The sequence below is a fragment of the Canis lupus genome, chromosome 5, assembly GCF_048164855.1.
Source record: "Canis lupus baileyi chromosome 5, mCanLup2.hap1, whole genome shotgun sequence".
NCBI classification, from domain to species: domain Eukaryota; kingdom Metazoa; phylum Chordata; class Mammalia; order Carnivora; family Canidae; genus Canis; species Canis lupus.
Window position 1 is genome coordinate 68490830 of NC_132842.1, and position 13707 is coordinate 68504536.

Consider the following 13707-nt stretch of genomic DNA (forward strand, 5'->3'; position numbering starts at 1 on the left):
AGTGCTTGTACAGCATCAATTGTATTTTTTTCTTGGGTTGTCTTAAGTGCCAAATGGTAAAGCAGAACATAACATTTAACCCTTAAAAATCTTGAGAGTGAACATTAGTAAGAAATAGCTTTAATTAATCTTTTCTTTATCATCTGATTTTCCTTATAGATTTAGTAAAATGTGATATAGATTCTATTTTTTTAACTTTTCTTTTCTATTATTTCTCTAGTGTTGTTAATAACAGTACTTGTAGTCGAAGGGATTGCTGTGGCCCAAAAGACCCAAGGTAAAGTATTTCCAGTGATAACTTACCACATATTCAGGACAGTGGGATGCCTTATTGGAAAGGATTGCAGCTTTTGGATACTATTTCCATAATCCCTCTAGGGTGTTGCAGTGACCTAAGGCTTTCTGTCAACCTATCAGCCTCAATTTTACTGGGTTCCACTGCAGTTAACTGGAGTAAATTGTCAACATAAAGTCTTGCCCTGATAAATTCTTTAAATTGGCATCACTAGTAGCTCCTAGCACATTATGGATTATGTCCAAAAATTAAATGAGATTCGTGCTTTATCATTCAGCAAAAATAAAAATCCCTTTTTTCAATGTAGACAAATGAAATATTTCCATCAGTATCTTATTCAGAGCCCCGTGGACCTGTTCTGATTGTCCTTGTTTATGAAAGAAGATTAACTAGTTTGCTTTTTGAACAAGATTTTCATGTCAGAGCTTAGTACATCTCCCGATTCACTTTTTATTTTCATCTGAGTTCTACATACAAATGACAAAAATCAAAGCATTCTAAAAGTTAATTATGAAAAAGCAGTTTTCCACCCTCTGTGACTCCCCCATGGAGGTAACCAGAATTTTAGCTGAATCTTTTGGTATTTCCCTTCCTATTTCTAAATAATATGTTATACTGTTCCTTCTTAATTATTTCAGTTTTACTGTATTAGAGAATGATTTCCCACCATGGAAGATGAGCATTTAGCCCTTTCCTGTACCCACTTCCCATCCCTGACTATATATTGGTACTTTCCCTCTATACCACCTGTTTCTGTCATAATTCTGATCACATCTGTATTCAGAATTTACATTAAGTCACTCATAGAGCTTTTTCCACATGAAAATTTTGTCTTTCAGTTTATGAAATTTTTATTTCCTTTTTTCTTTGCTTGATTTTTTAAATTCCCCTTTCTCTATTTCTGTTCCTATCTTTAAGAAACTTTTATTTGGGTATGGAGTATTTTATTGTTTTTTTTTCTATTTTCCAACTGTCTTTTACGGTTTTATTCTCAGTCTTTATTGAGACTTCCCCAATTTTACCAAGAATTGGAAAACTTTTTCTGTAAAGGGCCAGACAGTAAATATTTAAGATTTTTGCAGGCCTTACAGTTTCAGGAGCAACTACTCACTTTTGCTGTTGTGGTATGAAACCAGCTGTGGAAAAAAAAAAAAAAAAAGAAACCAGCTGTGGATCGCGGGCACATGAATGGACATGGATGTGTTCCATTGTAAACTTTATATTTACAGTAACAGGCCACAGGCCAGATTTGGCCCAGGGCTACAATTTGTAAACTTTCTACTAATTTTTCATTTCTTCTATTTTTAGAAAATTTTTATTTTCTGAATATTCTTAAAGTATCCTTGTTCTTTTTTTTTTTTTTTTTTTCCCCTTGTTCTTATTTTATAGATATACTCTCATTTTCTCTAAGGAGATTAAATGACAGTTTTGTTTAGGTTGTTTTTTGTTTGTTTGTTTTGTGTGTGTGTGTGTGTGATTTTTTTTTTTTTTACATCATCTTTGTTTCCTCAGATTTGCTTTCTTCTTGTTTTTATTCATTGTTCATTGTTCATATTAGAAGCTTTCCTCAAATATCTGGTGACCCTTGAATTCTACTCTTATTTATGAGAGGAGCACTAAAATCTGATGATTAGCTATCTCCAAGTGTAGAAGGGATTTGTTTACTATGGCTCACACTGGTGAGTGACCCACAGTGGGGAATCCCTGAACCTACACTGGTGGGTCTTTTTCTTTGGACTGTTTAGAGTCCCCAGAGAGGAAGCTTTCCATTTTCTGCTTAGAGGTTCTGCATCTCACCGAGAGCCTTGAAAGAAGTTGGGTGGGGGAAGAAGCCAGAAATGCCATTCACTGGTCTCCTTGTTTGCGGGTTGGTACTGTCACCCTCAGCTGTGCCTGGTGTCTCCTAGTCTAGTAGCCCTGCTTTATCTTCTTCTGCAGAGGAATAATCTCATTTTCTGGTAGGATGACAGAACAGCAGGTACCTAGATTTGTAGAGGAGAGGGTATTAGAAATCAGATTGATTCTAAATAGACTTTTAGCCAGGCCTCATGTTTTTAGGAAGCACAGTTTCACCACCACCTGTCATGCCTTATCCTGCTTGCAGGATAGTACACCAAGTACTACCAGTTTTTGTGATTGTACCTACCTCGTTGTGCCTCTCTAAGAGTTTGTTTATGCCCTTAAAAAACTTCCGGTACTGTTACCAAAGTTTAAGGAAAGAGAACTAAATGCATGTGTTCAATCTACAATCTTTAACTAAAATCTCTTTATAATATTTGGATCCTATTTGGTTTTTTTGTGTGAAACTAATTATAGAGGTACCACATCAGAGATAAACCCCTGGGATCCTTTTATTTTTATGTCACAACTGAATTTTATAGAGTTGCACCGATTTATCAGATTCTTCCACATGATTTTGCCCTTGTAAAATCTAAGCATTTTATTACCCCACTCTCCTACAGGGCAAACTTGTCCTCTGGCAGCAAGTTCTTCCCACCAGCACAGCATACAATTTTACCTTTCTCTCATTTCTGCTGTATTCAATTTGTTGTGCTAAACTTGGCAGTGGCTCTTGCAAAATTATATACACTATATGTGTAACATAGAGTGGGCAATTGTTTGGCTAAATTGTGGGGAAAAGAGCAGAATGCTATTCTCTTTTGCTATAATTTGTATTTTAATGCCATTTTTCCCTAAGATGGACAAAATATTGGAATCAAGCATATTCCTGCAACCCAGTGTGGCATTTGGGTTCGAACTAGCAATGGAGGTCATTTTGCTTCACCAAATTATCCTGACTCTTATCCGCCAAACAAGGAGTGTATCTACATTTTGGAAGGTATTTGACCAATTTCTTTTAATGGATGAATTTTAACTTTATTGTAAAACTAAGTACATTGGTAAGATGCCCAGTTTAAGCCAGTTTGAACAAAATGTAAGCATGTATTTGAATTAAACCCTAGTAATTATAAATATTTCTGAATATTGAACACATTAACAAAATAATAGTTGAAATTTTATAGGAATTTTGAATCCCCTAAAATATAATTCAGCTAAATATATCAGTATATATGAGAAACTTCTCTAGTAAGAACCTTTAAAAAAAGAAACTCAAACTTATTAGCATCTCTTATGCTTTATGCAAATTTATGTCCAAAGTTACATTAGTTCTTGTCATTTTTTGTTTTTCTATTCATTGTATCTCATGAACTGTTAGCTCTTCTACTCTAATTTTAATTAAGTACATTTAACTAATTTAATAACCTATTCCAAAGGGAAAAATCACTATAGTTCTCCAAAGCAGCATTGTTATTAGTGATATATAGTGCAACATTAATTATGAGTTTTATATATAACAATCCTCATTATGATTGTCTTCTGTGCAACAATAACAGAGCAGTTGTTTTGCTTTTCCCACTTGTGTAGGATGTTTATACTTTCCTTTGTTTGTGTTGCCCTGATTTGCTTGCTCTTATTTTCTAGCGGCGCCACGTCAAAGAATAGAGTTGACCTTTGATGAACATTATTATATAGAACCATCATTTGAATGTCGGTTTGACCACTTGGAGGTTCGAGATGGGCCATTTGGTTTCTCTCCACTTATAGATCGTTACTGTGGTGTGAAAAGCCCTCCCCTAATTAGATCAACAGGGAGATTCATGTGGATTAAGTTTAGTTCTGATGAAGAACTTGAAGGACTGGGATTTCGAGCAAAATATTCATTTATTCCAGGTAATGAAGTTGTGTTTTTCAGTGGGTCTCACTATGGTTTTAGAATCTTATGTCTAGAAAAAGAGAATTTAGTCAAGTTATACAAACCAAAATGTTAAAGAAATGAGCAGGACCAAAAGGAAAATAAATAAAACCAAAAATTGGAAATAGAACTGTATCACTTGAATTTTGAAGCATTTCATCGATGGTATCACATTTTTCTTAGATTTCTTTGTTTTATAATGTATATCAAGGCTAGAAACATCAAGATAAATATATTTTAAAAGATAATTCAGCAAATTATCTTTTCATAATCCTTAATAAAATTTTGTCAGGTTTTTCCATTGGAATGACAATTAACTACTCATTTGAATAAGTAATCTCAAAAAAAAGAATAATCTCTAGAAAATATTGAGCAATAGAAAAAATACTGCTCTGCATTTGGAGGCAAAAGATTTGGGTTTGAATCCTTTCCCTGCTCCCTGACAGCTATGAGATTACTCAGCGCAGTAGAACCTGAGGGTTGCTATTGGTAAAATGGGAATGCCTGATGTATTATTTTCCTGAAGCTGCCTTAATTAGCTAAGTACAAATTTAGCAGCTGAAAACACAAATTCTCTCAGAGTTTTTGAGGGCAGAAAACCCAGCAGGGCCACATTTTTTCTGGGAAGTCTAGGGAAGGATCCATATTGCTCATGGCTTCTAGCCCAGCATTCCTGGATCTGTGGCCACATCACTCCCATCCCTGCCTCCATCTTCACATTGCCCTTTCTTCTCCAAATCCTGCCCTTCATACCATCTTGTGTTGTAATATTCACTCTTTTGTACCATATAAAGTAATACAGGTTCCGAGGATTAGGATTAGGGTCTTCATTCAGCCCCCTCTACCTATTTTACCCTACCCTGTGGTATGTGCAAACAGTTGGAGAACTGCAAAGCCTCTCTGGTATAAAACCATGCATATCCCTAACTCGGAAACACAAAGATACACAAGTTATTGCCGCTGTCTTCAAACAACTTAAAGACTAACGAGGTGAAAAAGTAACTCAGTATACCAATTATTTCATCTCTTTGCATATATTTGTTTTCATGTAAGAAGTTTCTTAATTTAAAACATATATATATCTAAATGAAAAGAAAATACCCATAATCTTACCATTCTACATATAAAAAACCACTGTTAACAGTTTGGTGTGTATCCCTTCAGATGTTTTTCTGTATCTATTAGTTTTATGTAACTGACAGCATACACATATATTACCTGCTATTTGCCTAAACAAGATAATCAACATTTTTTTCTTGTCACTAAACGTGGCAATTTTTAGGTATTGTTTCAGTATTTATGTTGTCAATGCCAAAGGATAACATCTTAGGAAGTAAAGTTTATCTAATAGACTTTATTTTTTAGTACAGTTTTAGGTTTCCAATAAAACTAAGCAGAAAAAAGAGAGTTACCACCATAGATCTCCAAACATAGCTGCCTTCCAGAATCAGCCTCCTGCTCCAGAGTGTGGTACATTTGTTAAAGTGAATGAACCCACGCTGACACATCGTCACCCAAAGCTCCCATCCCCGTAGTTCACCTGAGGGTTCATTGTTGGTGTTGTGTGTTCTGTGTATTTGGGCAAACGTATGATGACATGTGTCCACTATACAGTATCATACCAAGTATTTCCACTGCCCTAAAAATCCTCTGTACTCCACCTATTTATCTCTCCCCTAATTCTTGGCAAGCACTGATACTGCCATCTCTGTAGTTTTGCTCTTTCCATGTTACATAGTTGGAATCATACAGTATGTAACCTTTTCAGACTGGCTTCTTTTACATAGTAATATATATTTAAGTTTCCTCTCTGTTTTTTCATGGTTTGACAACTCATTTCTTTAGTGTTAAATAATATTTCATTTTTGTATGTACAATAGTATATCCCTTCTATTGAAGGGTATCTTGGTTGCTTCCAAGTTTTAGCAATTACAAATAAACTTGCTATAATCATCTATATGCAGAATTTTTCTTGCCAGGTTTGTAACTAATTTGGATAAATACCAAGGAACACAATTGCTGAATCCTAGAATAATTTGTTTTTAATTTTTGCTTAAGTGGATAGTGGTTGTATATGTACATTATATTTTTTATTAAAATAAAATTTTTTAATTACCAAATTATCAAAACAATGTGAAAGTTCAAATGAGACTTATATACACCAAATTGCCAGAATGAAAAAATTGCTAGTTTAAAATATTTCAGTATCTTTAAATAGCCTGCAAAACCTATTTCAATACACAGTTTATTGTATTTAACTGTCTGCTCAATTCTTGTTAAAACTGTTTTTAATTCCAGATACTTTCTGCATAGTTCTATTTAAAAAAAAAAAAAAGTAGGGGGGAAATTTTTAGCTTAATTGAAAATACATCTCAGAGACTTCCTTTTTTAACCTAATAAACCAAATCCAACTTTGCTGAAAGGGGATAACAACATTTCAGTTCTTTTGTGGAGAAATGTCAAAGACAAGTTTAATTAAATGCAATGGAGGGCAGCCCCAGTGGCCCAGCGGTTTAGCACTGCCTTCAGCCCAGGGTATGATCCTGGAGTCCTGGGACTGAGTCCCACATCAGGCTCCTGCATGGAGCCTGCCTCTCCCTCTGCCTGTGTCTCTGCCTCTCTCTCTCTCTCTCTCTCTCTCTGTCTGTCTCTCATGAATAAATAAATAAAATCTTTAAAAAAATAAATAAATAAACAGCAATGGAGTAAAAAGTCATAGGAGCTACCTGCCAAATGAATCAGAATTTCTTCATGTGTAGGCAATAATTCTAGGATGTTGTCACTCTTGCATTAAAATTTCCAAAATTATCCATTACTTCCAGGAAGTAGCAGTCCTGTAAGAGTCCTCTATCCTCAATAGATACCACCAATAACTTAGAGAATTTCATTTAAAATATACTAATTTCTTGGGGTGCCTGGGTGTCTCAGCTAAGTGTCCAACTCTTGATTTTGGCTCAGGTCACGATCTCAATCCTGAAATCGAACCCCACATTGGGCTGCATGCTCAGCATGGAGTCTGCTTAAGATTCTCTAACTCTCTGCCTCCTCCCTTGGGCATGTACACTCTCTCACAAATAGGTAGATATATAAATAAAATCTTTAAAATACACTAATTTCTCAGTAGTAGTAGTCTTCTAGATTTACTGATCCCTAGACAAATTTATAAGTATGACTTGAAATAACTAAACACAGTCATAATTAGCTAATTATGCATTACCTACTTATTTTGATATTTTTTTCTTTCAGTGGTAAAACTATGGAATCTTCACCCACATTATAAAGGCAATATGGTAGGGTAAGAAAAATTGCCTGGAGAATTGCAGCTCAGCCTTAGTTTTGCCATTATAAATATAGTCTAAGAAAATCATAATCTCTCATTCAGTTTCCTCATCTACAAAATGGGATATTACATAGTTTTCCTGGTATTGCTATCATTAGCCTGATACTAAGCATGATGTATGTAGAGACTCTCAAGTACTATAAAATGGAAATGTAGTTTAGAAATCTTAAGTGTTTTATTATAATTTGTCTATATTTTAACTATAATCCATATAAAGTTGCTCTTATGATACATAAACTAATAGAAAAAGAGCTCCTTTTCTTCAAGTAAGACTTTTTATGTATTAAAAAGCCTGATTTTTAATACTTAAAAACAGTATTTAATTAAGAACATTGTTTTTGATGTCTATAAGTAGTCTGAGCTGATTCATATATAAGATTTTTAAAAATCTTTTTGATACTAAAGTGTCATTATTTCAGTTAATTGATTTAGTTCATAAAAATCAAATCAATTTACTGAAATCAGTTATTGTGATATGTGCTGTTGGTTCTTAATCTTCTATAAACTACTTCACAGAGCAGAGTATTCTGTATATCGCCTCATCATTTTTTCCCTGCCATTTTGAAAACACTCCTCACTAGCTACTACCTTGTATGTGTGTAGTGAATTACAAATAACATAAAAGTCACAATTTTAATCCTTTTTAAGTGTACAAGTACTTGTGAAGTACCTTTTTACAGTGTTGCCCAATCATTACCACTATTCATTCCCAGAACTTTTTTGTTAACACAAGCTAAAACCTGTGTCCACTAAACACAAACTACCCATTCCCCCCTTTCCTGCAGCTTCTGGTACTGTCTATGAATTTGATCAACCTAGAAACCTCAGTAAATGGAATTGTACAATATTAATATTTGTCCTTAAGTGTCTGACTTTATTTCACTTAGTGTTATGTTTCAGGGTTTATCTATGTTGTACCATGTAACAGAATTTTCTTTGTTAGGCTGAATAGTATTTCATTGTGTTATGTATACTACATTTTCTTTATTCATCCATCAGTTGACTAACTGTTGCTATTGACAGAAGGCTACATGTATCCAGGTGGCATAAATAAGTTACTCATGATGGGATCAAAAGTATAAACATTACCATTTTAAAAAACATTGTTCCTGTAAACAAGAACCTATAAACTATTTTCATGCCCAGGGGAAAAAAAAAAAGTGATCTGTAGTCTACACCAATGAAATCTTTCTTTTGCTTTGCTGTTAAATGAAGCATTAGACATAACTTAAGACATGAAATCTTAACTATCTCAATGCCAATTACTTTCTTCTTTTTTCTATTACAGATCCAGACTTTACATACCTAGGAGGTATTTTAAATCCCATCCCAGGTTTAGTATATCACCTCTTTTTCCTCATGGCATTTTGATCAATCTTATTTTCCTTTGAACATCATTCATCTATTCTTTCTAGATTGCCAGTTTGAGCTCTCGGGAGCTGATGGAATAGTGCGTTCTAGTCAGGTAGAACAAGAAGAAAAAACAAAACCTGGCCAAGCAGTTGATTGTATATGGACAATTAAAGCTACTCCAAAAGCCAAGGTATTATTATGTATTGAGTCACTTTAGAGAAGAACATAAGACAGTGATGAGCATAATGTATTATTTTAATAGTTACTGTTATACAAACAGCTGTTACAACTTTTTAAAAATTTTATTTAAAAAAAATAATAAAATAAAAATTTTATTTCAATCAGATTGGGCACCTAAGATCTCAGCATTGTTATAGTTAACTACAGTATAGTTTCAGGAATAGCATACAAACATGGAGATTCTTAAAATCTGTGTATTCCTGAATCGAGAGTGCAAGTATTGATCCATATCATCAATTCATAAAAAAACTTTATGAGAGGGAAAAATAGACTACAAGAGATTGAAGTGTCTTGTCAGAGTTCTCTAGTTGGTCATGGCAGTGTCAAAACCAAAACTTAGAAATCTAAAACAAAACATTAATCTAGTGAGCCTTGGTTCTGTGTTCTTTCCACGTTGTCCTCTGCTAACGATGTAGAGCTTTTATTGGAAAGTACCACAGGGAAGGATGTTTTTAAATAACTCTGACAGATTGAGATTGGTTGCTAACTACTTTTGCTTTTTGCTTTTAATTTATACTTCTAGGAATATTCACAGTGAAAAATATATTTAATGTGGATATATGTGAAAAGAGAAAGTGAGGATAAGAGAACAAACCTTTAAAGAATTATGAAAATCAAATTTAGAGTTATGGTAATAGGATGGATTAGATAACATGAAAATCTGACTTACAAAACACCTGGAAACATTGGGTAAAAGATAACAGATACCCTTTTAAAAGCATAGGTAAGATTTTCTTTTAAAAAGAAGGTAATTCTTGGGACGCCTGGGTGGCTCAGAGGTTGGGCGTCTGCCTTCGGCCCAGGGCGTGATCCTGGAGTCCCGGGTTTGAATCCCACATCAGGCTCCCTGCATGGAGCCTACTTCACCCTCTGCTTGTGTCTCTGCCTCTCTCTCCCTGTGTCTCTCATGAATAAAAAAAGTCTTAAAAAAAAAAAAAAAAGGTAATTCTTATGGGCTAGAAATGAAGAGAGAACTATAAACCAGAGCAATAAACTGAAAACTGAAATTGATGGCAAAAGTGCCTCTTGCCAATTTTATCTCCCCACTCCCACTCCCCACTACTTACCAACAGACCTGCCAGGAGCTTGGTGTTAATATCCACAGTGAGATGGAAAAGGCTTGGGGCTCACATGACCTTTGTGAGATCCCTCATATAAAACTGGAACCCTCAAAGGGAGATATAATTGCTGTGAAATGGTAGATTAGACGCATCTTCTACTAATACAGGTTAATAATGAAGAAGCTTATCTTTCTGGGCTCAGTCTCAGTATAAGCCTCTGTTGTTTCCCCTAAAACTTTAATCTAGAGACCTGTTTTTATTAGAGTTTGGGATGTATGTAATTTACATGCCATGCCCAATCCAGGAAACAATTTTTGTTTAGAATTAACAAAATGGTCCTGGCCTCAAAAAAATTTTTTAGACACCTGGCAGAAATAAATACAAAATAACCACGGAGGCCGCAGGATTGCCATCAGTAAAACCCTGCTGAAGGTAAGCTCACAACTCAAAATTAGAAAACATTTAAGCAAACAACCCACCAGGAGTGAATTAGCAGACAAAACAGCAAGAAGTTAAATCCCTAAGAAATTAAGTGTTTTAGATATCTTACAAGAAGGAATCAAAAAGACAAAAAAGAAATGACCAGGTACCCTTTAAAAATAACCAAGTAGAACTTCCTCAGGTAAGAGGTATAGTTATTAAAGGATATAGACCTGAGAAAATAACCCACAATGTAGCTCAGGAAGTGGTGGTGGTGGGGTAGGTATTGACAGTTTATCAAAACATTCAAGCTGACAAAAAGCATTGACACAAAGTGACTCCCAAAGCAAGAAAAAAGTTCTAATTGACATCTTGCTACATTGGCCACAACAGGCAATGAGGAAATCTTTAAAGCAACTAGAGAAAAAAGCTATGAGAATCATTAATAATAAAATTGGAGCCAGAAGACAATAGAATAATGTCTTCAGAGTGCTGAGAAAAAAAAATAACTGCCAATCTAAAAATCAGCACTCAACTGTCATTTTAGAATGTGGGCAAAATTAAGATCTTTCTGGGAAAAGATAATAAATGGACCAAATGCTACATTTAAAATCCAAGTATATTCTGTTTTAAGATAACTATGGGAAAATTTGAAAATAAAACAGGAAGGATATAACAGACAAATACCAAAAGAGATCTAATATAGCTATTGAAATAAAAATGTCACAAATTCATGAGATGCAGTTTTCAGTTTTATGTATTAATATAGTCTCAAAATGTACAAAATATGAATTGACAGTTGCTGAGGAATACTGACAAATCCACAATTACAGTGGGTAATTAATTTCACCTCTCAGTAATTAAGCATACCAAAAAAAATAGTAAGGCTCAGAAGATTTAAACAACACATTATGCCTGATAAAACATGGTGTCTTACTCCCAATATCCAGAAGATATGCATTCTCTACAAGCATGCACGAAACATTTATAAAATCTGATCCATACTCTAGACTAAAAACAAGTCAAATATGCTTAGTATTATGTAGAACATCCTCTGACAAAAATACAATTAAATCAGGAACGAACAACCAAAAGATAACTTTAAAACCCGTATGTTTGGTAATTTAATATATACCACTTAGCAATTAAAGGTCACAGAAGAACTCATGATAGAAATTTGAACATACTTAATGATATTGAAAATACTATACCTCAAAATATGTAGGATGCAGCTAAAAGTACTACAAGGGAGTTTTTATATGTTTCTTTTAGAGGAAGAAAAAGATTTAATGAACTAAGTTTCAACTGAAGAAGTTAAAAGAATAACCAAAGAAATCCAAAGAAAGGGTAATAACGAAAGGAGAAATAAATTATATTTTAAAAAGAATCAGCAAAGCGAAAAGCTGGCCCTTTGTAAAATATAACTATAGGCCTACTTCTGCCATGGTTGATTTAGCATAAAAGACCTAAATAATACTTAAAATTGGAAAAGGTCATGAGTTTACCTAGGTGGCTCAGTTGGTTAAGCGGCTGCCTTGGGCTCGGGTTGTGATCTCCGGGTCCCTGGGTCCTGGGATCCAGCCCTGTGTTGGGCTCCCTGCTCAGCAGTGTCGGCCTCTCCTTTTCCCTCTGCCTCTCCCCTTGTTTGTGCTCTTAGGGGCATGCACTCTCAGATCTTAAAAAAGAAATGGAAAAGGTCATGAATCAACAATAGCAGAGATTTTTAGAACTCTCAAAACTGAAGAAAACCTGTTGAACAAAAGAAAAAAACCTGGGGGTTCCTTCAATAAATAAATGACAAAGGGGGGAAAAGTGACATCTGTAGATTAAAACAAAAATGAAATGAACTTGTGGATTCAAACTATAAAAGTAGGAAACATTACAAGACCAGAGTCTGAACACTGGTATTTGATAAGAGATTAGTTTGATAATAGTATGAGATAATTTTTTAAGCATTTTTTGGCAATACACATAGAACTGTTGACCTGTGAAGTCTCTGGGATCTGTGTCAGTATGTGAGAGGCAGATGTGGGAGGGATGTTGATAACTGGTAAGGCTAGGATGGGAACAGGATGTTCAGGATATTACTTTGTCTCCTTTTGCACATTTGAAATTTTCCGTAACCAAACTATTTCAACTATTAGAGAAAATACTAACAGTAATTTTTTGCTGATAAATTCGTAAACAGTCTAAATGGACATTTCCTGAAATATACAGTGTATGTGTGTACATACATATTTGCATACATATATAAAGTTTACAAAAACTAAATCAGAAATAGAAAACCTGAATAAATCTTACCAAATTAACAAAATTGATTTTGTACTTAACTATGTAAATAGAAAAGTTGATCAGACTGGATTTTACCAAGTACTCAGGGAACAGGTTATATAAAGTTTCAGAAAATTGAAGGAAAAAAACATTCCCTAGCCAATTCTATCAAAACTAAACAGCATGAGAGAGAGTTATATATAAACCAGGATCTGGGGGGTGGGAGTGAATGGGTGACGGGCACTGGGGGTTATTCTGTATGTTAGTAAATTGAACACCAATAAAAAATAAATTTAAAAAAAAATAAATAAATAAACCAGGATCATTTATAGGAGGGGGGAGGGAGACCAAAAAAACTAAGCAATAACTAAACCTAATAAACTTTTTTTTAGAAATCATGACCTAGAAATTAAATTCTTGGACAGTTTAATATTAGAAAATCAAATGATATAGTTTTCCATATTAACAGATTAAAGGAAAAAATCCAGATATATCAATAGATGCAGAAACAATACTCAGTGAAACTTGATAAAAATTAGAAATTCCATCACAGGAGAATGCATCTTAACCATGATGAAGAGTATCTACTAAAATCCTAATTCAAACATAACTAATGGTTAAACCTTAAAAGCATTTCCTTTAAGCTCAGGACAAGTCAAGAATGTCTGTTGTCAGTGTTTTATTTGGTAGTATTTTGAAATCCTGGTCAGTGCAACAGAATGAGGGAAAGAAAGAACAGTTCATCAGTTGTAGAAATCAGCTGCTTTTCTTTATTAGAGCCAAAGTCAGTTGGAAAATAAAACTTTTTAAAGCACCGTTTACATTAAGAAATCAGAAAGTACCAGGAAGCAAATGTTAAAGTTATATGGAAATGCATAAAAGAAAGCCTATAGAAATGGGGAGAGAGAGATCATTTTCATGGATGGGAAGATTCAGTATCACAGAAATGTTCATTGTTCTCTAATTTATCAAT

General features: G+C 34.1%; 1 protein-coding gene across 2 annotated transcripts in view; it reads left to right on the forward strand.

Moving 5' to 3' along the window:
- NETO2 (neuropilin and tolloid like 2) overlaps positions 1 to 13707 on the forward strand; it is a 58761-nt gene that overhangs the window by 11544 nt on the left and 33510 nt on the right. Inside the window, exons 2-6 of one of the 2 annotated variants that reach the window (XM_072827272.1) lie at positions 221 to 277; positions 2994 to 3134; positions 3779 to 4027; positions 8678 to 8722; positions 8805 to 8932. In XM_072827272.1, the coding sequence (XP_072683373.1) occupies positions 221 to 277; positions 2994 to 3134; positions 3779 to 4027; positions 8678 to 8722; positions 8805 to 8932 (620 nt within the window). The remainder of the gene's footprint in view (positions 1 to 220; positions 278 to 2993; positions 3135 to 3778; positions 4028 to 8677; positions 8723 to 8804; positions 8933 to 13707) is intronic. The other variant, XM_072827273.1, reaches the window with a different exon arrangement.